The sequence below is a fragment of the Monodon monoceros genome, unplaced genomic scaffold (genome assembly GCF_005190385.1).
Source record: "Monodon monoceros isolate NGI ecotype Baffin Bay Population unplaced genomic scaffold, NGI_Narwhal_1 Super_Scaffold_13, whole genome shotgun sequence".
Taxonomy (NCBI): Eukaryota; Metazoa; Chordata; class Mammalia; order Artiodactyla; family Monodontidae; genus Monodon; species Monodon monoceros.
Genome location: NW_021703769.1, coordinates 10,153,199 through 10,180,805, shown reverse-complemented (window position 1 = coordinate 10,180,805; position 27,607 = coordinate 10,153,199). Strand labels below are relative to the sequence as shown.

Genomic DNA, 27,607 nt, shown 5'->3' with positions numbered 1-27,607 from the left:
CCTAACCTCATCCCCAACCAGGGATTCAAAGTCAAGGAGCCAATTCTTCTGCTCCCCTGTCAAGAAACATAACACATCCACCAAAAAATAAACACACGAGAAAAGAATGCGTGGGAGCAGGGCACATGGGTGTAGAAGAAAGAACAAGAGTACATGGGGTCTCTAGATACACACTTGCAGCTGCTCTGGGGACACCGTCTGAACTTGGGGTGAGCCTGTTCCTATACAACCAGCCCTTGGTAGACATGCCTGGCTGAGCACGAAACCACCTTTAACCCCTGCACAGGAGCCCACGTTCGGACGCCCCCCCTCCCCCCGCCATTGGGCATCCACTCCGAGCCCAGTTCTTGCAGCTCCTTCCACCCACTTGGCCCTCCTCCCCGTTGCTCCAGGGGCAGGACGGGCTGTGGAGGGTATATCGGAACAGGAAGAAGATGGGGTGAGATCTGAGAGGCGGCCTGTGTGGACAGGGCACTTGGGACACAATAAACAAGCCTGTTGCCTTGTTCAGAGCAGGACCCCAGGACCCCCGATCCCAGCGCAGCCCTAAAAGCATGAGTTCAAAGTTAAAGTTAGACACACGCAAAGCTGCAGCCCCCAGGGGAACTCGGAGCTCAACAACAATCCTCTCTTTGACTGAAAACCACAAGGAAACACCCACGGCATACTTCTTGATTAAAAAAGGAAAGTGAAAAATAAGGTTTTTTTCTTCTTCTTCTTAATCATTATAAAACTAACTTGTGCCCATTCCATCAAGTCACGACTGCTGTTTGCCGCAGGCAAGGCCGAGTCACGTGGGGCGAAGAGCCGAGGGGCCGCGGAAGCCTGGGCATGTCCCGGCGCTCTGAATTGGTCCTTCTTAATTGTTGTACTTCCTTCCTTCATTTCCTTTAGCACAGGAAAGCCACCGAGGGGCCGCCCGTGTCAGCACACCCGTCACCCCAGCTCCCTGGGCACTGTTCATCCAAGGGGCCAAGGCAAACCGGGGCTCACTAACACCTGCAAGGAACAGCGGTGACACTCAGCCAACGTTCATGCACAGATCAAGTGCCTCTAAGCGACAGGCACTGTGCTTGGGACTGGGATGGAGCAGTAACGGAGGGCTGATGGGGGGATAAGTGGGAGGGAGGGATGGAAGGAGGGGAGGAAGGAAAAATATATCAGGCTATGAAAGAAAACACCGTAAGTAACATGGGAGGGGATGGCAGAGGAAGGGGTAGCTATTTTGATAGAAGAATCAGGGAACGCTTCCTCGCAGTGACAATTAAAGAGAGACTTGAGTGAAGCAGAGAAGAGCGCTGTGTGGATATCTGGGAATGTGAATAGCAAGTGCAAAGGCCCTGAGGCAGGAGCCTGCGTGGAGAGTTTGAAGAACAGTGAGAGGCCAGTAGCGTGAAAGTGGAGTGAGTGAGGACGAGCAGAGAGGCAGGCAGGGACCAGATGACGCAGGGCCTCGCAGTCCATGCTAAGGAGTCTGTGTGTACTGGGTGAGAGGGGAGACACAGGAGGAATCAGAACAAGGGAGTGCTGTGGACCCATTCACATCTCAAACAGATCCTCTGGCTGCTGTGTGGGGAGCAGACTGGGCAAGGGGCACAAGCGGAGCTAGGGAAACCAGTTAGGAAGCTATAGCTGTCTCCTCAGACAAGGGAAGATGACAGCTCAGCTCCAGGAAGCAGAGGGAAGATGGTAAGATATGGTTTAGCCAGGGGCCACCAAAGTATCAGCATCACCCTCCGTGGCACAGATACACAGACCTGTAACAGAGGCCAACAGGTAAACAGGATGCACATAAAAGTTCACAAAGCAAAGAGAAGTGCGTGAGAAGGAGAAAAAGATCAGAAATCTGAAATGGTTCCACTTACTGCCTGCATAAGCCTTACCCTGGGCAAGCCACACATTTCTTGGGGGCTCCGTTTTCTCATTATAACAGGACCCAATTCACAGGGTAACCATGGGTAATGCAAGCTGGTACTTAATGTCTGGCATGTTGTACACGCTTGATAAAAAATACATTCCTAACCTCTGCTTTTAACAGTCTGAGTGGTGGCTCAGCCAATTCAGTCACTGTGTAATCTTTATAATTCACATAATTTAGTCACTGTGTAATCTTTATAATTCACATCATCTCTCTGAGCCTCCATCTGAAAAATGCAAACCAATGATGACGGTTACCTACCTCAAGTCCTCAGCGTGAGATTGAAGGAGACATTGGCTTAGCAAAAAGTCTGGCCCTCAGTAAAACAGTAACTGAAGCCCTCAATAAAATGGTAACCGAAGCGCTCAGTAAGATGGCATGAATCTGACACACCAGTCATTCAGCTAGATGATTTCTAAGTCTCCTAGCTCAATCATCCCCAAACTCTAAACAAGCCAGCTTCAAGTCCATGAATGAGTCAACCCTGGAGGTAGAAAATAATGCAAGTGAAGGCAGGCCAAGGTGAAGAGAAGCTGGAACTCCCACCTCAAAGTGAACAGAACTAAACGCAGGCACTTATACTCAGGTGATACCTATTAATCTGAGTCACAGAATCGTGTACGTTTAGTGGTGGGAGGAGCTTACGGAGCACCCTTGTTTTGGAGCTGAGGCTCCTACAACTCAGAGAGAAGAAGTGTGTGGGCTGAGGTTGCACAGCCAGGCCAAGGCAGAGGTGGAAGCTGACAAGGCTCCCCACGCTGTCCCAGCCAGTCTGGTTGGTTAGAGGGTAGGAAGGAGAAAACAACAAAAACCCCATCTGCAAGAAAGAAAATAATTGAGTAGGGATGTCTTTTAGACTAGCAGAAATGCCTTTCTTGCCATCAAGAGTTAAATTCAAATGGCTTAAAGGGCCAGGTAATGTAAATGAACTGAGCAACAAGTGTAAAGACAGACGAATGTCCCTAACCTGAAGACATTCACACTCAGATTTTTTTCTCTTTTTAAGAATTATACTACCAGGGCCACTGCTAAGATGCCTGGCACTTTTGTACAAATTAGGAGAAGACACCTCTTCCTCTACACCCTTAGAAGGCATGTGTCAGAACACTGTCTTGATAAATATACAAATGTGAATGGTGCCCTCATGAGATGCAGTGCTCTTGTGCAGTGCACCGTCTGTGCAACTGTACCCAATGACACATAGAAGACTTCCCTGGGCTGCGAGTTGAGGACCTCTGTCTACATTCCATGGTCATATAAAAGGCACTGAAATGCCACAGCAAAGGTCATGTGAGAAAAAAAAAAATGTTCACCGTCAATACCTAACTCCTAATCAGAACCCACCTCTGAACTGATGTCCAAAATGGACACCAGGAAAGCTCCCGCCTCAGTGCCTTTGCATTAGCTATTCCCTCTCCTACGGCACTTTCCCTCAAGACAGTGACACAGCTTACTCTCTCACTGCACTCAAAATTCTGGTTAAATGTCATCTCTTCAGAAAGTTCTTCCCTAAATAGCACCCTCACCACCTCACAATCATCTTCCATCCTCCCATCCTGCCTTATTTTTCTTCTTACGGCTCTTTACCAACACTAGGTTTACTGGTTTGTTGTATATCTCCCTCCACCGGAACACCATCTCCGTGAGAACATGAGATTTTGTCTGTTCTGTTCACTATTCTATCTCCGTCTCCAGTCAGCAAACTTTTCCCATAATGGACAAGACAGTAAACATTTTAGGCTTTGCAGGCCACATAGTGTCTGTCGCAAGGACTCAACTCTGCCAACGTAGCACAAAGGCAGCCACCGACAATATGTAAATAAATGGCGTGGCTTTGTTCCAATAAAACTTTATTTAGAAGGGCAGGTGGCGGGCCGGACTTGGATGGCATAGTCTGTTGACCTCTGTCCTAGAATAATGTGCTCCAGACTCCAGTATGCACACAAATCACCAAGGCATCTTGTAAAAGGCAGATTCTGACTTGGCAGGCTGTGAAGCCTGGGATTCTGCATTTTGAACAAGCCCCCAGGGGAGGTCTGTGCTGCTAGCCCGTGGACCAAACTGAGTGGGGAGCACCCAGCACAGGGCCTGGCATGTGGTGGAAGCACAATCAGTATTTGTTGAATAAATAAGAGATAAGCAGAAAACCACTCAACCCTACTCCACACTCTTCTTGCTACTTTGTAACCATGGCATCCTGCCCTTGCTGATACCATCCATTGCTTTTATCTTCAACGTATCATTTTCTGATGGAGAGAGAAAGGATACAGGCGTAGGCGGGGGATACAGCCAGTGGATGCTGATGGATTATTTTACATCATTACGCCCGGAGTCAGGTAAAGCCAAGGCTTAACAAACATTTACTTGAGGCAGGTTCCAAAAATTGTATTCATTAGATCAGTATTTACAGTTTTATAATAAACGTCAAATTAGGAAGATGGGATTCCTTTAACAGAAACCTAAGTTTCAAGGGGAGAGGTCAATTTGGTTAAATAAATGATGCTAAGATCAACTCAGCTTCACTTCCTATTTGGAAAGTCACAACGGGATGTATTTTTAAGCTCCACGGTAATAACTGCTTTGACCATTTACAGGGAATTTTACATGTGCAGGGCATTCTGCCCATGATGACGCCCATGACGATGGCGATGACAACAATGCATCCAACCACAAGGACAGACACAAACCCTCTCTTGAAGGACACTCAAGAAACTGGTGACACTGGGGCCTCAGGGAGAGGAGGTGGCCGCTGGGGTATGAGGAGGGAGGCCGGTCTTGCCCTGTGCATCTCTTGCATCTTTCAAATTCTGCATCATGTGAATGCACTTCCTTCCCCAAAGGTAAACTATGAAAGAAACCAGAGCAGCCTGCACTTAGCACTGTCTTTTACACACATGCTCGTCTCCTAGATCCTAAAAGAGAAGTAACTTTCTGTACAATTTGCCGTGGGGGACCTTGAGGCCCCAGGAGGTCAGATGATCCTTGTTCAAGGTCACACCACTAGTGTGATAAGAACAGCTCAGGCTGAAGGACAAGGATGGCCAGGTAGGTCCCATGATCAGCTCAGCACAGGTGGGATCATGGTTTGCATTTGGGAGCCAAACCCTCTGGAGATGCTGAGGTCTCAGAGCCCAAGTGCAGGCTACACTGGCCTCCCTGGGCTCTTAGGCTCCAGGCCTCATACCAGGACATGCTCGGGAGTATCCTCAGAGGCCCACAGTCCATGCCCCCCACCAGGTCGCACAGCCCCGCAGGCCGGCTATTGTTCTGCACCTGGGCGGGGCCTGCTGGCTGCTGTGGCCAAACCCTGGGAGAGAAGGAAGGCAGGTGGAGGAGAGGGGAGCAGGGAGACAGCAATGGACGACATGAGCCTGAGCACCCTGACAAAGGAAGAATTTGCTTTGATGCTCAAATAGACTACATTTATTTCCTCAATTTTTCAAAATACCTAAGCAACAACAGAAGCCCCTAGGCACAACCTGGAAAATTATCTTAGGATCATCAAAGATTTCTACTTCTTCTTTGTGGCTGAACTAGTTAAGTGTGCAGGCTTTGGAGCTAGATGCTCCAGGTCAATTCATGGCTCACCCACTTCCTGTGTGACCTTAGGTAAGTTACTAAACTTCTCTGTGCCTCCAAGTATTGCCTGGAAATCAAGATAGTATTATATCCATTTATACATGGAAGGCACATAATGCAATTCCCAACCTTACTTGGAGCTTGGTAAATGCTACTTTCCCCCTAATGTCATGAAAATAACCTGACACAGACTCAACTAAGGAAGCCGGGGCAGGAGCTGGGTACTACGAGCTTAAGTGTGCAAGCATGAGGAAAAGACTGAAAGGAAAACGCTGAAGCAATGACACTAGTTCTCTCCAGGTGACAAAGGGTGCTGTTTCGTTTCTAATATTTTTCTGTATTTTTTAAACAATGAATACATACTAAGACAAGAAAAATAACTGAATAAAATTTACATATATATATGTATCTTATGCACAGATACACATATATAGTGTCTATATATATGCATGTGTATATTTACATATATATGTATCTGTTAATATATATATATAATCTACATATGCAAGTCTGTGTGTGTGTGTGTATATATATATATATATACACACACATATACATCCACACAAACTTTTTCAAACCTGTGTCAGAATGTTCAGAATCAGCCACCCCTAGGCAGTGGGCCTGAGGACCATACATAGCAGGGGAAACAGTTTGGCCAAGGAGGCCGACAGCTGTGCTTTTAAATTCAGCTCCACCACGTGTGGGCTACATGACCCTGAGCGAGTCCTCTGACCTCATCCAGGGCATGTGTCAGTAAATTACGGGCACTCGTATCATCCTATCATCATTATCTAGCTCATGTCCATCCCAGCTCCGGGGTGACAACATGAAATCCAAACTTCCACATGAGAACAAAGGCTCCCATTTTTTATCCTAACAGGATGGTGCGGAGGAAAATAAACAATAACAGGAAAGAGTGACAACGCGCGTACATGGAGTGCTTGGTGCAAACCAGGCCCCGTTCTAAGCACTTTCCCGTCTTAAGTCTTTTATCTTTACAAAGACCCTAGGAATTGCCCCCTCTGCTGAGTGGTGTGACCTTAAGCCTCAGTTTCCTCATCTGTAAATGGGGTTAATAATAGCACCATGACCTCCTGCAACTGGCACACAGGGGAAGCTTGGTCAGGGTCACTAGTGACCACGTGCTCCCCGGGGAAGGCACTCGACACCTCTGAGCCTCATTCACAGAGCAGGGGCAGCAAGCCTGCCTGAGCCAGTCCATGTGACGTGCTTGTCACATAGTAAGTGCTCGATAAACAGATGCAATTATGGGCAGAGTCAGCCCACAGTTTTCCAGGAAGCTCAGAACAAGCAGCTTTTACCTCCACGCTCTCTCCCAGGATCCAGAGAATGGCTCTGCTGCTCTCACAGAGGGAACAGGGCCCGTGTAAGAAGCCATCACCTCCCCTCTCTCCCGGGCCATGTTGGAGCTAGCAGGTACTTACAATCCACCTCTAGCAGATGCCTCCTTTCTCAACAGGACCAGAGACAGTCTTTGTTTCTCCCGGGGTCCCTCAGTGAAGAAAGTGAAGGCCATGATGGGACCTGGATGCCCAGCGCTGGGTCCAGGGCTCAAATCACACCACCAGCCGGGTGCTGCCCAAAGATGCTACAGAGGAGCCTTTCATGAGCCCTGTCCCATCTTACCCTCATGTGACGCCCCAACTGGAGCCCTCTGTGCTGGGGCTTGAGGCAGGGCCGGCTGGGAGCAGGTGATGGATGAATGAATAGGTGCATGGAAAGATCAGAAGCCAGAAGCTAAAAGCCGAAGTCAGGGCTCCAGTGCTTGCTGGCTGCCTGACTTTAGGTAAGTGACATTAGCTTCCCCCCTGCCTCTTTATCCATCTGTACAAGGGGAATAATAGCACCAACCCACTGAGTGGTTGCAAGGATGAAATAGTATCACGTACATAACAAACGATGTGTAAATAAACAACCCTCAATGTGTAAATAAAGTACCCTAAGTTAGTCTCAGATGTGGTTAACTCAACCAGAAAAAACCTGAACGGGCACCAGGATCTAATCTTGGGCTATCAGAGCTTAAAATACCCCAGATCCATGTCAATCTTTCCCTCTCAACCAAAGAACATCAGCAGATTAAAAGACCACTTTGTGGGACTTCTCTGGTGGTCCAGTGGTTAAGACTTCGCCTTCCAATGCAGGGGGTGTGGGTTCGATCCCTGGTTGGGGAGCTAAGATCCCACATGCCATGGGGCCAAAAGAACCAAAACGTAAAACAGAAGCAATATTGTAACAAATTCAATAAAGACTTTAAAAATAGTCCACATCAACAACAACAACAAATCTTAAAAAAAAAAAAAAAAAAGCCTACTTTGTACCCAAGATCACACGGGGCACTTTTGCTTAGAACCCTAACAACTCTTAACAAAACAAAACAAAAAATCTGAAAGATGTAGGTCTTTACTCTTTTCTAAGTGAAGACACTGCAGGCCAGCCAGTTACCCAGCCAAAGCTAATGAATGCGAGGACGGCCTTGCTCCGAACAACCTGCTCTTTCTGCTACCAAAAGGCAGCACAGATCGATGGCTCAGTGTGGGCTCTGGCTTTAAACCTTCTATGTCCGAATCAAAGCCACCGCTCGCCGGCTGGGCGACATCAGCCAAGTTGCTTAACCTCTCTGTGTCCCAATGTCCTTGTCTGTAAAATGAGAGTAATTCTACCACCTGCACTCCATAGCATCGCTGCAAAGATTAAGTAGGTCACTCTAAGGAAAGCACATGGTAGATGCTGGGTAAGTGTGCCTGTGTCATTGTTACATCACAGTGCCTGGCCCGTAAGAGGAATCCAAAAATTTGTTTATAGAACAGATGAAGTTTCCTCTCTATGTTCCCACTGGTTGCCAGACACACTGAAGGCTCAGACTTAATCTCTCTTTTTGGAACCATTATTCCTTCAAGATTCTGGAAATTTTCTGTTTTCTGCTTACACTGGGGGTGGCGGGGGGCAATGTTTGGCACTCATTCATGATAATTTATATTCTCATGTGAGCTGAAAGCACCTCTTGCTTCCCTCGGTGTGTTTCTGACACGCAGATGTGTTAGCACAAGGCACCATCCAACCCTGCACTTCCTCATCCCTCCACACCTGTACCTGTGCAGGCTCCGCCCCCCGACACCCTCTCTTCTGCACCTGGCTCACCCCTGGAGGCCAGCACCCGTCTCCACGCTTTTACAAGGCCTCCATGACCACTCCAGCCTCAGGCAAGGTCACACGCCAGGGCTACATCTGGCCCACAGATGCAGTTGGTTTGGACTGTACTCTTTTTTTTTGGTATGCGAGCCTCTCACTGTTGTGGCCTCTCGCGTTGCAGAGCACAGGCTCTGGACACACAGGCTCAGCGGCCATGGCTCACGGGCCCAGCCGCTCCACAGCATGTGGGATCTTCCCGGATCGGGGCACGAACCCGTGTCCCCTGCATCGGCAGGCGGACTCTCAACCACTGCGCCACCAGGGAAGCCCTGGACTGTACTCTTTTAAAAGATGTTTTAATTAATGGCCAGTGTGATCATCAAGAGACTGGTATAGACAAAGAGAGCGTAGTGAGGCTGGGTCCTCCTGAAGTCAGCCTCAACATCCCCTCCCCACCTCATCCTCACCTTTAAAGGAAAAGGCTGGGTCAAGCCAGCCCTAGATATCTTCCCTCTGAAAACAGGAGAGTCTCAGTGTGACGGGCAGGGCTGCTCAACCCTGGGCACTCCAGCCTCCCCCAAGACTACAACCACCCACGTGCCTCCCGCCCATAACTGACCTCTCAAAAAATCCAGTTTGCTTGACTTTCAGAATATACCCAGAGTCCCACCATTTCTCATGCCCTCCACTCCCCAGTCCTGGTCCAGCCACAGTCCTGTCTCGCCTGGACCACCGCAGCAGCTCCTAGCGCATCTCCGTGCTCCTTCCCCCAGCCCCCCGGCGGCCTGTCGTCATCTGCAAGGCAGCCAGAGGGATCCTGCTGCAACCTAGGTCAGACCCGCTCTTCCTGGCTCCCACCTTCCTGCGAGTCCAAGGCCCAAGCGCGCCCATCCTCTTTCCTCTGGGCCTGCAGCCCCTCCTCCTCTGCCCTGACTCAGCCTGCCCTTCCCACACAGGCCCCCTCTCTGCTCCCAGACCACACCCAGGGTGGCCCTGGCTGTCCAGGCCGCCATGAGCACTCATCCCCAGAAACCCGGACCTTTTAGTCCCTCAGCTCCTCCTTGGCCCCAATGCTACCTTCTCAGGAAGGCCTAACTGACCACACCCAATTCCCCTCGCCCTGGCAGCTCTTCCCATAGTACTTATCACCTTCCAACGTACTACTGAACTTTCCTATTTATTAGATTTATTGTTTATCTCACTGCAGCCAGAACGTCAGCGCCACAGGGGCAGGAATTTGTCTGCTTTGTTCACGGCTGCATTCCCAGCACCTGGAAGAGTGCCGAGCACCTAGAAGGCGCTGGGTGAATAATTCGAACAAACGAATGAATGAGCAAAATGCGCCCCCGATGACCTCAGAACACGTGCTCCCCCTCTGAAGCTTGAGGATCACTGTTTCACTCTTCTCCTTTCCTTCTGCAGAAGGTCTCATCGAACCTCTGTAGTTCTAAGCAAACGCAGCAGCCGTGATCAAGACAAATTAGCATCTGCAAGACCTGCTTCCTGTTTCACGGAGCCAGCCTCACCAAGCACAAAATTTTATTAGTCAATGGAAGCCAACACGCCCAGCCAATGCCAGAGAAGCGCGGCTCCCTGTCACGACTCCAGTTTCGCCTGGTCAGGAGGAAACCCCATCTGGCTTCTTTCTCCCCTGTCTTAGATATAATTTAAAGTGAGTCGCAGAGAGTACAAACGCCAAAATCCAACAGGATGAAAATCACTGTCCCGTAATCTGTTTTACGAGATGAAAGCTCGGAGACTTTACTAGCCTCCTCCAGGATGGGAAGGCGGTAACCTGGACAGGTGCGCCCCGGCCCCCCACTCTTCTCTCTGCAAAGCTCATTACTGTTCCCCAGGATGAAATCGAGATCAGGTTTCTGCATCTGCAAGGAATTTCTCCTAAAGGAACTGCCCATGTTTTCTCCATATGTCTGAACATCTGTTTGAAAGAATCAGGAGTATTGTCTTTGGAGGTGTGTGCTGTGGTTAAACAATCTCAGATTTTGACTACTTTATAACGAAAAGGATGGCTTTCCAATCCTTCTGTCAGTTGAAAACACGTCCCAGAGAGTGGTAAGAATAACGTTTATTGAAAGCCCCGGCACAAAGATGGATGAGGAAAATAATGAAGGGTCCTCTACCGGGAATTTCTATGCAGGATTATGGTTAAAGGGTCTGGAAGCAGCCAGGGAAAGGATTAAATGACAGTGGCATTATACAGGCAACTCTCAGCTGGAGTATTATGAGATCCCATAAGCTGAAGAGCTACGGAAACGCTTAAAGCCCAACCTTGCGAAGCTGCCTTTGAATGGCAGTTCTGTCCACCAAAGGACCACTGCTTCCTGTCCTGAAACAGGACGAGGAAATGATGGCAGGGTTCCACCAAAAGGCACGTGGCTCTTTCGAGGTGAATCAAGTGGTTCCCTTTCTCTAATCCCTACAGGTCAAAGTCACGTCAAAGAACTAAGATTCCCAGGCTCCTCAGAAAAAACCATAAGCTTGCTCTAGTTCCACGGGATTTAGAGCTTTATAGGAGAAATGTCCAGGGTCTGGCTGCGAACCGAGCTCCTTCCCTAACTGAACAATTCTTAGAAATCGTATAAACATAGCCTCTCTCCTACCTCCCTTTCTACTGATAACCCTTAACGTAGCACAGTCCTTATTAACCCCCAGAGGCTATGAACTTGAGGATATTTGCCTTGAGCTAAATCTAACTCAAACTTTGATTTAGTAGCCAAAATATAAAAAGCAGAAATTTCACATCAAAATTCAGATTCCTAGCTCCCCTTAATAAAAACTGTGAAACCTGGCAACTTTGGTTCCCACATGGCATAACCAAGGGGCGCTGAGTACCAGCTGCCTCCTTCAGAGAAGGTACATACTGTGCTGTACCCTACTCCCCACCACTCCCTATTGCTCCCTGCTTGGCCAAGGCAGTCATTTCCCTCCGTCGTCTGGCTCCCACGAGCGCTCAGTTTGTAATCTTGTTTCTGCAATCACTTCTTTGGTTCTCTCCTTAGTCCACTGCTTCTAGAGAGATGCAGCTTGTTCTTGAGGGTATGGGAAATAAATCCTTACAAGTGGATATGCACTAAGCCCTGCAGTGATGGCCTGAGCATTAGAAAGTCTAGGACTCTGCTTCTGAGCTCCAGACTCATATACCCAACTGCCTACTTGCCGTCATTGCTTGGACGCCCCACAAGCCCTTCCTAATTCGCTCACCCCAAACTGAACTCGTAATCTTCCCCTTGGAAAATGACTGCCTCCCCAGGTCTTCCCACGTGGCATATGACAACACCCTCTACCCAGGCGCTCCTTCACACCCCCACACCTAAGCCAGCACCAAGTCCCAAAGCTCACACCTTGGAATCCATCCCCTCCTCTCCCAATGCCACCCTCCCGTCCTCACCGCCTTGACCTTCCAGCCGGCACTGCCACAGCCTATCAAATTCCCCTCCCTGCTTCCTCCCGTAGAGAAGCCCCCTCCTTAGAGGGAAGCCCAAGTGGTCCCCAAAATATTAAATCGGAATCACCTTCCTCCTCTGCCCAAAACTCAGCACTCCCTCCCCTTGACCTGAAATAAAACCCAAGTTCCTCATCTTGGCTTATGAGTCCTGCCAACCATCACCCTCCAAGCTAAACTCAAGTGACACTGGCCCTCCTTCAGCTCCACAGACACACCAAGTTCTTCCCTGCCTCAGGACCTCCGTGTGTGCCGTGCCTTGTGCATGGAACGCTCTCCCACCACCACCAAAAGAGACAGAGACAGACAGAGGAAGGGCAACATTCCTTTCTTTGCTGGCTCAGTCATCTGCCCCAGGCCCCAGTTGGTAAGTCACCTCCTCAGAGGGATCCTCCCTCTAAAGCAGGTCAACCAAGTAGTACTTGCCTGACATGGTTTGTTTTGTCAAAGCACTTACCACCACCTCCCGCCCCAAGTTGTGAATCCAACAGAGGAACTCCTAATCAGGTGTCACGTTCTACCTTGGAGTCCAGATGTCATCCCAGATGGCCCTCGTCTGGCCTCCCTGACACGCCCACATCTCAGCAACGGTCACACCAACCATCCTGGTCTACTTGGCATATCCGGTGCCCCTTGAACTACATCAGGGCAGGGACTGTGTCCATCTCACCCATCATTACATTACTGGCGCCTAGCACAGCGCCTGGCACACAGCAAGCCCTTGACAAAATGTTCACCGAATGAATGAGTCATGAGATCTGAAAAGCATTTAAGGTTTGGAACAAACTTTCTTCCAAGATCAAGTGACATTCAAGGGAGAGGAAAGCAAAAAGAAAGAAAAACAGCTGAACACGGCATATGCTTAAGATATGAAATTTTACATGTAAAGAAAGAGAATGAAATGGTCATGTACTCATTTTATTTTCATATAAAGAGGAGCATAAAACCACTAGGCATGCAAAAAAAAAAGTGAAGTTTTATAGTGTGGCAAATAAAAAAGAGAAAGGTGAGGACGAATCATCGAGAGGGGGAAAAGTGAGCCATGGTACAGTACAGAAATAGAAACAGATGGAGAGATAAGGAGAGAGACAGAGATCAAGAAAGAAACCAGCAGAAGCATCTAGGCAAGGTACAAAACAGGGCTTCGCTGCTCTTCTGGGAATGAAAGGGCAACCCTCCAGATTTCGAAAGGGGTTTTCGCACCTACTTAAAGGTTAAGAGCCCTTGTCTTCTTAAAGTCCCCTCTTCTCTTCATTTTTCAAAGAAGTTTTTAAAAAACTGACTTCCTATGTTAAAAATCAGGGGTTAGCACATCTCGTTTTGAAGAGAACCCAATCTATTCAAATGATTTTTTTTTAAAGACTTCACTTTGTGTCTTTTGAGGATATGGCTACAGATTTTTAAGTCATACGTTGAGTTTTCAAAGTTACGAACAAGAAGAGGGGCGGATCCTGGGGAGCTGTTGGAAGAGCGGGCGTGAACATCAAGCACAGTATAGTGGGCATCCTCGGAACTGCACGTCCAGCCCATTCCCTTCTCTGGAACTTTCCACGGCTCCAGCCCCTGATGAATGGGTGAGCAGAGCCTTGCACTGCACATGCTCTGACCTCTCTGGCCAAGCTAACTGGACCAGAGGGTGGCACCCTTCCCCCCACCCCCAGGGCCAATTAGAATCTCCCTGAGGGTCAGGACTTGGGCTCCAACGAGCTGGTGAGGGGTTAGAACAGGGACAGCATAGAAAATTGATAGGCAGGAGGGCCTGGTGGGCATTTCTCCACCAGGACTTCCCTGCCTGGTGAGAATGAGGCGGCAGGGAAAGCTGGTCTGCAGAGTGATGTGGAAGACGAGGAAAGTTGTATAACAGGCAAAGCCAGACACCTGAATCCAAATCCGGAGTCCACCATTCAAGAGCTATGATCTTGAACAAGTTCCTTGACATCTCCTTGACCTACTGTAACTGCTTCTTAGGGCTTTTTTGAGGATTAAATAAGTTAACACAGACGGCACTTGGAATAGGGTCTGACGTGTGGTAAATGCTCACTAAGTGTTAACTATTATTAGCATCATCTTGCTGAATTGTAAGTTCATGACGGTGAGGGTTTCTGGCTGGTTCGTTCATACCACATCCCAGAATCTAGAACCATGCCTGGTACATAGCAGTGCTCAACAAACGTTTGTTGAATAATCAGAGAACAAAGATACCACATAGCCCCGAAAGGACAGACACCATGGACAGAGCCTCCTAAAGCTTCTCCTTGTTTCTTACCTGCTTTTCCCATCTCAGGGTAAAAGCCAAACTCTCCCCCATGGCTACTCAGGCCCTGCCCGCTCGGGCCCCCTCCTCTCTCCCTCTGGCCCTTCACAGTCTGGTTCCACTGGCTTCCTCAAGGTCCGCTGCCACAGTTTGCTTCCTTCTGCCTCTAAGCATTTGCACATACTGTTCCCTCTATGCATCACCCTCCGTCCAAGTCTCTTCTTCAAGGAAATCTTACCAGGGAAATCCTCCCCCCTCTACACTGTCTCCTCCATTTTACACGCCTAGAGCCTCATGCACGTTTCCTTCCTGCCACTTGCCACAATTTGTAATTTTATCAGGTGCATGATTATTTAGTCAATAACTTTATACCCCCGAGATCATGAGCTCCATAGAGAAGCTAACCACCGCTTCTCCTTTAGTCTTCACTGTATCTCAGCATCAAGCACAGTACATGGCAAAAGGTAGGTGGTCAACAAACACTTGCAGAACGAATCCACTTGTTGAATGGATTGACTGAGCAAAGAAATAAACCTTGGACTCATGACCATGAGTCCAGGTTCTTCTTGAGCTGAATCTCCTGACCTGATGATATGTTACCCCAGTAGCCTCCCCATATAATCCCCCTTTTCTAATCTGCTTTGAATGAGTTTCTCTCTCTGTTACAACCAAAGGCTTTGACTCCAGCACACACTAACACACCACCTCCAGGCCAAGAGGTTCCCATCCTAGAGCAGATAAGCCTTGATCGATAATGATATGAAGACTTTCTTTTCCAAAAATCAGTGTTCAAGCATGAGTAAATAGTACCAGACCAGCCCTACCACCATAAACAACTATCAAATAGGACAAAAGTTGATAAGTCAATTGCTTTCAGGCACTAGACAGCAGGCAGCATAAGACTGTGGTCTGTGAGAGAAAGGAAACATAGGAGGTGAGCCCACGTTCACTGCAGCTCTCTGCCTGGGGACAGTTTCCCTCCCACATGCAGGGAGTGGAGTTCAAGCAGAACACAGTGGGCCTGCTCAGTTGGGGAGATAGAGTTCAGAGTCCCAAGCTGGAAAAGCAGCTAGGATCTGTGGGAAAAGCATCGGAGAGGAGGAAGGTGCTAGGGGAGCTCCCCAAGTCCTTGGCCAAGGGCTGGGCTGTGTAAGCACAGGGAAAGAATGTGCAGAGTTTATCAGAGAGAGGCAGCTATGGGGTAAAAAGGGAAACAGAGAGACTAGAGGTTGAGCAGGCCTAGAGTACTGGAATTCCAGCCCACCAGAGAGGAGTGACCTCCCCACGAAGCATCCAAAAAGACTAGGCCTTAAGAGTAAGGTCATGCCTTAGAGTAAGGGCTACTTTAGACCTGCCCTAACATGGTCTAAAACCTAGCCTCAACTATATCCACAAAAGGAGGAATTTGATGGCTAACCCCATGAACCTGAAGGGCATGGGGAACACCTTGGGCTTTCCACAGGTCTACCTTAACAAAGGGTAAAATCAAGCCTATAAAAGGTCAATGTGATCAGCCAGTAACTGAACTACCTTTAGAGGAAGATAACAAAATCAAGAGTCTCTACAATGTCCAGTACACATCATCATCACAATGTCAGTATACAGTCAACAATTACTAGACATGCAAAGAAATAGTAAAATGTGACTTGCGGTAAATGAAAAGAAGCAACGAATGGAAACAAAATCCCCAAAAGGCTATGATGTTAGATTTAGAAAAAGCAACTGCTAGGATTTATAAGTTCCTAATATTATCATTAAAGTCCTTAACCAGGTATATACACTCAAAGCTACCTGTGAAGATTTTAGCGTTAGGGGTTTGTATGTTTGTTTTTTGTCTGAATTGTACTTATGTCATGTAGTTTCAGGGGATGCTCAAGAATCTGCATTTTTAACAACTACTCTAAAGGGTTTTGATGCACCATCAGATTCTTATCAAAGAATACTTTTACCTTAAGGCAAATTTAAAAGAGTTAAATTAATTTAAATGTATTAAAGTGCTGGTTAATTGAGTTGGTTGGTGGCCACCAGTCAGCAGTTCCTGGTTAACTAGACTATACAATCAAGAATATTTCAACTCAGTATTTTGGAGGAAAAAAACAGTTCTCTACTTATTTTGAAAAAAAAAATCTGAGGTTAAGTCAAAAGCCACGGACATAAAAGATAATGATTGGGCTTCCCTGGTGGCGCAGTGGTTGAGAGTCCGCCTGCCGATGCAGGGGACGCAGGTTCGTGCCCCGGTCCGGGAAGATCCCACATGCCGCGGAGCGGCTGGGCCCGTGAGCCATGGCCGCCGAGCCTGCGCGTCCGGAGCCTGTGCTCCGCAACGGGAGAGGCCTCAACAGTGAGAGGCCCACATACCGCAAAAAAAAAAAGATAATGATTAAGGAAAAACCAGGAGGAAATGCTCAGAGTATAATGTAAAGTGAAAAAAAATCAAAGTACAAACTACTATAACATCAAGTATACAAATGTACAGTGATAGACATTGCCATGTTTATGAATAGAAAAAAAGGCAACAGGAAATGTATCAAAATGCTAATAATAGTTATTTTAGGTATTTGACTCTGCGTAGTTTTAACTTTTCCCCACTTTTCAATACATTGATTTTCCTCAATGGACTCTCATCTGAAATTTAAACACAAAATGATGGCTTCAGAAACCTTCAATGCAAAAACCTCTGCAAAACTCTAGTGGTCTCTCAATCAGAAAGAGAAGAAAGAAGAAGCTTGAGCATGAATATCATTTCTATCCTTATCCAGCTCGGTAAGACTTTTGTCTATGGCTTCTGAGTAGCTGGATTAGCTTCTGATACTCAGTCTCAAATATCCCATCCCTCAGAGGAAAAGGAGGCTAAGACACATACCTCAACCTAAAAAGCACCAAGCAGTAGCTCAGCAGAAGTCAATCACCCAGTGATAAATGAGGACGCAAAAGGAAGAGAACTCAAGGCCATACCTGAACCACAGGGTGGCCGCCGGTCGGAGCTTTGACAGCCCCTCGGCTGCCTTCTGTCTCGTAGTGAGCTCGGTGATGTGGCTTGGGCTGCACCTCGATCCTCAGCTCATAGGAGCCTGACTGGTGGGAGAGTGGCCACTCAAGTGGTGGGAGGGATGCAGTCACTGGGATGCTGAAGGAGGAAACAGAATCAGTCATGTGTACAATAAATCATATCCCGTCAACCTGTACAATAAACACAAATGGTCCCTTTTCTGAAAATCATGTCCAATGGGCATATGATAATGTTGGCTGTTGGGAGGCACACATTTCTCAGACATGATAGGTAGGGCTCTTCACAAGGTAGAGATCTTTTTCATTCTCTTTCTTTGTTTTCTCTTCCATCTTGATGAAGGGAGAATGACTGACATCTCAGTTTATGAAGCTAAGTTCATGATATGATTGTTCTAGCACGTTCTGAACCACTGTAGCTTCTTTTCCTCTGGAAATTTTGAAGAATATCACCTCTCACCTCTAAAGAACATCCCTTATCCAGGATGTTTTTCTTTTCCAAAGGAGTAAGTGTGGGAGAAGGAACACTGAAATAGAAATCAGGGGCCCCACTGTGTCACTAACTTGCCATGTGACATTAGGTATGCAACTTCATCTCTCTTATCCTTAGTATCCTGTAACCACAAATGGACCAGATGACACCTGAGAGTTTTTCTAGCTCTTATTTCTGTCTGATGTCTCAATTAAAAGTAAATTTAGGGAGAGGCCATTCCCAGTCACAATCATTACTTCTTGGGTCAAGTGTAGAACATCTAACCACAGAGAGGTGTCTGGTTTTGGTATGGATGAGCCAAACCACTCAGACTTCCTACAATTAAATGAGGAGTAAAGGTCAAGAGCATGACTGGAGTTACACACCCAAGTTCAAGTCCCAGCTCCACCTCTAACTACCTGTGTGACTTAGAGCAAATGCCTCTATCTCCCTAGGCCTTAGTCTCCTTCAACTGTGAAATGGGGATACTGAGATCATATAAAGAGCTTAAGCACAATAACTGCTCAATAAATATTAGCTATAATTATTTTTTCATGTAATATAGTGTATATTTCAAATAAATAGTTACTTCCTGTAGACAATCTGACTACAGTATTAATGGTATTGGATATGTATGCTTTGGCATCTGAATTTGTAAAATCTTTGAGGGCATGACATTAAGTTTCATTTTATTATACAGTCTCAACCCTACCCAGCACACACATCAGGTACTTGATATGAGGTTAGTATTAGGTCATTGAAGAGGTGAATGAAGTCTTGACAATCTATCTAGGCCATTCACTCAGAGCCCAAAAGAACCTAGAGACATTTTCCCAAGATCACAGAGCAAGACACAGCCAAGGCTCCAACTTAAGTCTCTTGACTCCCAGTCCAGTGCTCCTTCCACATCTCTACACTGTCTCTTATCTTATTAATTTCTTTAAAATAGGCCCAAGAAAATACCTCATTGATGGAATGAGTCTAGAGCAATGCCTGACATTTGCTAGGTCGTCAGTGAATATTCAGTGGGTGGGCGGACAAATGAATGGAAGGATAAATGGATGAATGAACAAGCAGTTTTATTTCAAAGAACACCCGTATGTTCAAAGTAGCTTTGAAGTTGCAAATGCATGGATTTGTGTCACTACGTCCTGATTTTTCACATGCAGGAGAAAACATTAATCTAATCAGGACAGTCTTTCCTGCTAAGCCCAAAACTGCTAGAAGCTAACATTATCAACTGGACTTAATTAAACATCTGCAGTGAGGCCAATTCTATCCCTTCTCTCTTACAGCAATTCCAAGGGGAGAGTGGAGGGGGGCAGCAGCCCCACAAACTCCATCAGTGCCAGAGCTGAACTTGAACATACAATCCAACTTACGATTCCACCCTCACTATGCAAGGAAATCTCCAGCCCTTCTTTATAACCACATTGCCTCCTGAAGCCCCTTTAACTCTGAAGTCTCAGGTGTCTAAAGTGCCTTTATTTCTACCTCAGTTACAGTTCCAAGATGCCTTCAAGCTTCTGTCTACATCCAAGGTGCCATAGGTGTCAAATACTCTTATTCTCATGTATGCAAGTTAAAATTTTCTAAAGTTAGCAAAATAAGGCTCATGAAAAAAATCACTCCACCCCTGTATGAATCAAAACATTCAGTGAGTAGAAGATTCAATGGAATATCCCTAAGTATCAACTTCTAATCTTGTTTGGTTCTGGAATAGGTGTTTGACAACCGAAATATAATCTTAAGACTCAGACCATTGGAGACAGTCTACATCCTGCCTTTGAATTCCAGCCCCCTGCTGAGTTATCCACACTCCCTGAGATAACTACCATCGTGAGACTTCTCTGAATGCCCTATCTTCTCAATCGAATAGAAAATTCTTGCAAATATCTCACTGGCTGGCACAGATTGGCACTTGCTAGGGACTAAAGGACTCTCACTCAACAGAACCTCTCAGATCAAGCCACATAATGGAGAGGGAAGGATTTTATATACAATAAAGTCTCAGATAAATGCCTCACAATCATATTTTATATTAATGATCCTCCTCACTCCCAAATAGGTCATGTTTTGGGGATTGATCAAGGAGTTGACCAGAAATAACAAGGAGTCAGGAATCTCGAATTCTGATTTCCAACTTGGTCATGAACTAGCTGGGTGCTGATGGGCATATCACTTCACCTCTCTGAGCCCCAGTTTCTCAACCTGCACCAGGCGTTGATCTCGATCAGCATTCCTAAGGTGGCTCCAGGAAACTTTAGTCTCAGAACTCCGCGATCAGATGGCCTTTGAAATCACCGCACATTCTGTCCACAGCGGGGAGCGGCCCCTACACAAAGGTATCTATTAAACTCTATTAAACCCAGAAACTCCTTTCCTTAAGGGACTGACTGACCTATGATGGCCCTAGTGTTCTCAGAACCTGCTTTGGAGGAAACATCAGACCAGAAGCTCCATTCAGTCCATTTCGGTCGGGGTTGGGGGCAGGTGGGCGTGGGGAAGCCAGGCCCAGTGGACAGGACCCTAGGCTACTCTCAACCCCACATCAATCAAAACGGCTCTACATTACCTATTTTGGCATTCAACATTTTATTTGAAAAGAAGAGGCTTCCATTTGCTACAAGCAAATAACACTTTGAAAACCATTGGGATAACGGGAATAGCATAAAGCTTAGATTCTTCACCTAATAAAACAGATAAAATAATCTCTGCTCCTAATCTGTGTACCTCATTTTCCTTATTATCAAAATGAAGATAAATATATAACCAGACCAAGTTTATGTGAGAATAACATGAAATAATCCAGAGAGAGTACTTAGAAGTGTGCCTGGCACACAGCTAGCATCCTGAAATGTTGGTGATTATTATTGTCGCTATCATCACTCTAACAGCTATTGGGGACTCAATCTCCTAGCACATGGTGCATCAGTGAGGAAGCAACAAAGTGCTTCCTCTATAAGGTTAAGATTCCCCAATAACAATAACAGCTGTCTCTCTCATGAGCTCTTACCTATGTAGGTTCTATGCTAAGAGTTTGATATATATTATCTCACCTAATCCTTAAAAAAACAAACAAACCAACAAACAAAACATGCGGTAGGTACTATTATCATCCTCATCTCACAGGAGATGAACCAAGGCCCAGAAAGGTGCTCAGCGAGAATGAAGGTCCTGATTGATTAGCAATGTCTGCCCTGGGCACGGCATCAAAAAGGTGCTCAATGAGAAAGAGGGCCCTGCATGATTAGTGATGTCTGTTATGGGCACAGCAGGATGGCAGCAGCAGACATGCCCATGATCACACAGCCAGTGAGTGGCAGAGCCAGGACTCAGATCCATCCCTGGAGACCCCAAGCCTACATGCTGCTATTCATGCATCTCTTCAGCTTGCCAAGATTTTAAGCTCCTTGAGGATTATGGCTCCCACATTTTTTGAAGACCTCCATATCACTGATTGCAATACTGAGGCACATAGCAGATGCCAACAAATATCGATTCCTCTTATAATAAGATAGCAAATTCCACATGTTCAGGCTTGCTTTGAGCTTACTAGAATGTCAGCTCCACGAAGGCAGAATTTTTTTTCCCATTTTGTTCACACTGTCTCCCCAACACCTGTAACAGTGCCTGGCAAATAGTAGGTGTTTGATAAATACTTGTTAAATAAGCAAATGCATGAATGAGCTCAGTGTCATATAAGCAATCACATGCATCCTATGACTGCATCCTCCTAACAACCACCCAGTAAGTCAGGGACACTTACACCCATTTTACAGATGGGAAAACTGCAGCTCAGAGTTTTGTTTTGTTTTGTTTTGTTTTGTTTTCCCAGAGAATTTAACTTCCTTTTCAAGGTCTGGCAGCCAGTAAATGGAAAGCCAGGATTTAAGACCACTCTAGCCAACTCTGAATCCCATGCTCATAACCAGAAAACCTTCTCTTAAAACTGGACCATGGGGGCTTCCCTAGTGGCGCAGTGGTTGAGAGTCCGCCTGCCAGCGCAAGGGACACGGGTTCGTGCCCTGGTCCGGGAAGATCCCACGTGCCGCGGAGTGGCTGGGCCCGTGAGCCATGGCCGCTGAGCCTGCACGTCCGGAGCCTGTGCTCCGCAACGGGAGAGGCCACAACAGTGAGAGGCCCGCGTACCGCAAAAAAAAAAAAAAAAAAAAAAAACTGGACCATGGAATAAATCGTTTTCAAAGCCTGACTCACCTGCAGATGGGAATGGCGGGCACCAGCTGCTTGGGCCAAGTTGGTGGCACCAGTAAGATGGACTCGGGGGCTGAGTTCCTCCTCTCCTCCTGCTCGCAGGGCCCCAGGAACTCCACGGCTGGGTAGATGTGGCGGGGTAGGCCAGCCTTGGACGGGGCGCTGGACACCGGCGACGGGTCGGGGCTGGTCTTCCACATCTTGGGGGGGATCCCACAGGGTGAGTCGGCAGCGAGGCTGTTCAGGGCATCCATGAGGACGGCAGAGCCAGCCGCGGGGGGGTACCCGGCAGGGGCGCCGTCGTCCCGGGGCTGCGGCGAGGGGCTCCGCGAGCGCTGGGGTGAGGCTCCGGGCAGTGGGGCAACCAAGGCCCCCGCGCACGAATGCCTCCGCTTGGTACCAGGCGACGAGGAGCGGGAGGCCGGACGGGGCACGGGCGAGTGGCGGCCCAGGCAGCTGTCCTCAGCGAGGCCGGTTCGAGGTGACATTATTGGCGAGGTTCTGGGGGAATAATGAGCAGGGATGTTTTGAAACTGGGGACACAGGTCGTCGGGCCCGCCGTTATTGGGCGAGACGCAGGGCGAGGTGTAAGGGGAGAAGGTGTCGGAAATGAAGCTGGCAGAGGAGCCGCTGCTAGCGGGGCTCAAGCAAAGCGGCTCGCGGTAGCCCTCGAAGCCGGGCACGGGCAGCGTGAACCTCGGGCTGGCGGCCACCCCCGGCAGGGGCGGCTGCTCGACCACGAGGCCAGTGTCTCTCATGCGGAAGGGCCCCCCTGACTGCATCAGTTCGTGGGATGGAGTGATCTCGATCCGAGGGCTCAGGCCCGAGGCCCCCGCTGGCTTGGCAGGGCACAGAAAGTTCTGGGGCCCTACCCTATCCGGCTCTCCCAACCGGTGCGGGGGCTCGCCAGAGAGACTGTCTAGGGGGCTGTATGGCTTGAGGCCATAGTCCAGGACATCATCGGGGTATGCGAGTCCGGAGGGTGGGCTGGCGACCTTATGTGCATTCGGTTCTTCTGGAAAGAGAAGGGGGGAGGGAGGGGTCTTTTTAAGCCTCTAAAACACAACTCCGGATGCAGAGCAATCACAGACTGGGTTTTGTCTCCTGTTATTATTATTATTTTTTAAATCCCCGCCACACCAAACCCCAGAGCTAGAAACTCCTTCCCTCACAGAAGGAAAGTGAGGCCACTTCATCCCAGATTCCTTGAACGGAGAGATCAAAGCGGAAGGATTCTAGTGCAGGTGCGCGAGCACAGCTGGTCCAAGCCGTGCAGCAGCAGCCGGAGACCTGGATGGCTGGCTGGGCTAACGGCTTCCAAACTTTTGTTTCAGTGAAACCCTTAAAAGAAATGTGATTTTATTTCACAATTCAGTTCACACCATCATGTTCACTGGCAACTGAAACAAAAGCTTCCCAAAACAATACTTACCCTGCTACGTGTGATGCACTCTTATCTATCCTCCTGTCTGGGGTTATTTTGTTTAAATTCTGGTCATAACTCATTAAACAGATTTCCTGTCCCACCAGTGGGTCATGACCCACAGTTTGAAAAACACTGACCTAGGCCCATCTGCTCTTTCTACCTGTATGATACAGCTACAAGATGCAGGGGGAGGCCACAGCAGCTCTGGAGACCATGAAGCTCTGGGTTCAAATCCCAAATGTTTATGCCCACATGTAAAAAAGTGACTTAATTTACAACCAAAACTCCTGAGCCATATCTCATCTTGTGCCATTTTACAGATGAGGAAACTGAGGTCCAGGGAGGGGAAGAGATTCACCCAAATACAGAATGAACAGGATTAGAAATCCCCCAGAAAAGCTACTTGGCCCCCAAAAGACAGAGCCATAGCTATAGAGCCTCCCAAACTAGTAAAATCAGTGGATACAGAATGATCTAATTTTGTTCTTTAATCGTGGCCACCTAGCTCAGGCTTCTGCTGCCACCTCGAAAGAACCCGTGGCTGGAGAGTGAGATTAGAGAGGGAACTAGCTATTTGTTCCCACCATCCCACACCCCGCCCCTCCTGCAAGCTCCCCAGCTCAACAGAGGCCCCTCCACCCTCTCTGTCGTTACTTGGGTCAGCCTCGACTCTTCTCTCGTGACCTTACATCCAATCCATCAGCAAAGCCTGACCGCTCTATTAAAATGTAAACTAAATTCATGTGTCACCGCCTCCCGCCACCCTCTTCCACTTGGACTGTTGCCGTCACCTCCTCCCTGGTCTCCCCATTTCTACACTCACCCTCTATGGTCTGTTCTCCACACAGCCATCTATGGAAATGTCCATTGTAAAGTGAAACCCACTTTAAAGGCTTCCCTAGATGTCCCCGGGACAGTCCTTAACACACTCGTCCCCTAGCCCTGGCCTGTCTCACTACTCCCACTCTCCCCACTTTTCCCCAAGCTCTAAGCACCAGCCCTGCTGACATCCTCACGATTCTTCAAGCAGCTCCTGCTGTGGAGCTCCCTCTCCATAGAAGTCTCCCCCCAGGCTCTTCACGGCTGCTTCCCTTAATTCCTTCACATGCCTGCTCAGTCAGCAGCTCCTTAGGCCCATCCCCACCCCTGTGTCATTCTCCACCCCATTTCCCTGCCATCTTTTCTCCACTGACACCTGTTAGCAGCTCACATCACATCAGATATTATCTGTTTAGAGAATCACATGCTGCTAGATCAGAGGCAGGCAAACTACAGCCCCTGGACCAAAGCTGGCCCACAGATGGCGTGTGTAAGTAAAGTTTTATTGGAACAAAGCCGCTCCTATTTGTTTACACATAGCCTGTGGCTGGCTTTTGCACTGTAACAGCAGAGCTGTTTGGTGCACACAGGTGATCCTCCACTTCCTTGGTGCCCTTTCTGGGCCATCCTGGAGTAAGTGCTATCTGGTTTAGCTGAGCTGATCTCATAGGGTTCAGGTGGTGCCCCACCCCAGGTGAGAGCCCAGAAATGGCTTTCCACAGCTCCTAGGATCAAGATAAACAACCTCAACTAGGTCAGCCCGGTTGAGCCTCTGCCTGCCCCTCTAGCCTTGCCTCTCTCTCCCCTCTCCCCTCTCCTCTCTCCCCGGACTCCAGCCAAACTGGCTGTCATTCTCAGAAAATGCCAAGCTCCTTTCTGCCTCAGGACCTTTGCACTCGCTGTTCCCTCTGCTCAACAACTCCTCCCCCACCCAGCCCTCTTCGTAACTAAAACCGCTCCTTCCCTGAAGCTTGGCTAAAGTGTGCTCTCAGAAGTCCTTCTGACCTTGGCGAGATCAGACCCCACTCACACTTCTCTGCTCTGCTCCACTGCACTTCTCACAATTCTAATTCAGTAATTCTGTAGTTAACTTACCGTCTGCCTCTCCCCCAACTCCCAGTCCCACCTCCACCAATCAGTCAATTCCACGAGGACTCTCTCACCACCCCACCCCACCCCCACTGTATTCCTAACGACTGGACAGGACCTGCCACAAAGCAGGCCCTCCAAAAATATTTGTCGGTCTGCTGAATAAAGCATGAAATATTTAAACTACTCCTCAAAGATGCTAACATCCAGAACAAACGGTAGAAAGACATAACCTTAAGAGAGGGTGATTTGGTAATATGTATCTAAATTCCAAAAGCATGTATACTTGGAATCAAGCAATGTCACTTTTAGAAATTTATCCAGCACATGTGCAAAATCAGGTATGCATAAGTTTAGTCAGTCCAGCCCTGTTTATAATCCCCAAAGACTGGAAGCAACCTACAGTCCATCAGCTGGGGATGGGTTAAATTCTGTCATTCACATAGTGAGATACAATACAGGTACAAAAAGGGTTGAAAAGGTTCTTTTTACATTGATATAGAATGACCACAAGATACTGTTAAAGATGCACACAGTATGCATAGGATAGAAACAGAGCGTGAGTGTGTACACACACACACATACACACACACAATGCTTATGGGTACACAGGCTTTCCCTGGAAGTTACAGGTAACAGTGATTTCCTCCAGGGAGAAGAGCTAAGTAATTAGGGGCAGAGGCAGAAAGGAGACTCTGACTTCTGTACTACACTGAGAATAGAAAGATAATTTCCAAAAGGCACGTTTTTATTTTATTTATTTTAGAGGGGGGGATGACATAACATGATATATAGCAATGACACCTGGTTTAGGAAGCAGTAAATTGCGTTCTAAGTCCTGCTCTGCCACTAACTAGTTGTGTGACCTTGGAAAAGTCCCCTACCCACTCTAGGTCTCAACCTCCTCATTTGTAACCGGACGGCGTTAAACCAGATCGGTCTCCTTGGCTGCTTCTGGCTCTGACGTCCTTTCATTTTTCTAACTAGAGTCTGTAGGGTCTAGGGTTCTTGTAAAGCTGCAGTTCAATATAAACTTGTACTTGTGCCTGCACACGCACGCGCGCGCGCACACACACACACACAGCCTTCCTGGCAGGTAACAGAGCACAGATTTTTAATCTAGGAAGAGATCCAGGTCAAATCCGTGTCGGACAACATTCTGATAATCCATTGCCCTGCGAACCAGCAAAACAAAACACAGAAAGCCTCTTAGCAAGAATTCCGGCCTTATCAGAAAAACTGCATTACATCTTATCAGAAACACCCCCTCGGGGCTGATGTGAAAGTCACAGAAACTTTTTGCCATAAAAACACACATCACTCACACTCCGGGGCAGCAATGAAAAAGACAAAGGCCAGTTTGCTGAGCAAAAGCATTTAAAGCATTTACATTGGTTTTAATTAATCCAAGCAGCAGAGTTTTTCTTTTCTCTCCCCAAGATTTTGAAAGTTTACCCACAAGCAAGTAATATGGAGGTAATTTATAATCATTTAATTCTCATTCCCCTGGGTATTTGACAGTAATTCTCACAGACAAAAGGCTCATGATTAAAATATTTCTTTAAGTAGCTAGGATTCTCCACTATTTCTCCGTAAACAACCGCCACCCTTGCAGAGAGCTCCCTCGCTGTGCCCACACAGCACTGGGCCAAGCTCGTCCCATCTCAGAAGCACCAGATTCTCTCAGAAGGGTTTCCAGAAAGCTTGCTCTTCTTACCACTTGCATGATCTTTGCTGTGTTCATGTACCACCAGTGAATATTATTCACTTAATATTTCAATTTAAATTCATTCGCCTATTACTTTCTTTTTTTTTTTTACGGAAACTTTACACCCATACCACAAATGGAAAATCAGTGTCACTTCCATAAATAGAAGGTAGGGTAAAACTACAATCAAAATAAAAGTTCCTAAATTCAAGCGAGACACTGTTGCTAGCCAAAGGCTCTGAGCCTGAGGCCCACTCTTTTTCCTCCTTGATGCTCTTTATTTAAATAAGGTATCATTTATACGTACAGATTTTGAGTGCAGAGTTCAGTGAGTTTTTGCCAGATGTTCTACACCCTTGTCACTACCACAATCATGACGCAGGACATTTCCACGACCCCAGAAAGTCTGCCTTTTTTTAAGTTGGAATTGGGGGAGGAAACAGCAAGTATCAGAAAGAAAGGCATTCAAGACACAGTAGCACCTGACGGAGGCCTCACTCCTGACTCA

The 27,607-nt window shown here is 47.5% G+C and overlaps 1 protein-coding gene across 9 annotated transcripts in view; it reads right to left on the bottom strand.

Annotated features, from left to right (window-relative positions):
• The window catches only part of NFATC2 (nuclear factor of activated T cells 2), a 141,193-nt gene that overhangs the window by 100,743 nt on the left and 12,843 nt on the right, over positions 1-27,607 (bottom strand). For 3 of the 9 annotated variants that reach the window (XM_029221635.1, XM_029221634.1, XM_029221633.1), the window contains exons 2-3: positions 22,061-22,558; positions 17,320-17,491 (exon numbers count right to left, since the gene is read on the bottom strand). In XM_029221635.1, coding sequence (XP_029077468.1) covers positions 17,320-17,491; positions 22,061-22,545 — 657 coding nt within the window. In that variant the 5' untranslated portion in view covers positions 22,546-22,558. Of the gene's footprint in view, positions 1-17,319; positions 17,492-22,060; positions 23,399-27,607 lie in introns of all 9 variants that reach the window. The other 6 variants (XM_029221629.1, XM_029221628.1, XM_029221626.1 and 3 more) reach the window with 4 other exon arrangements.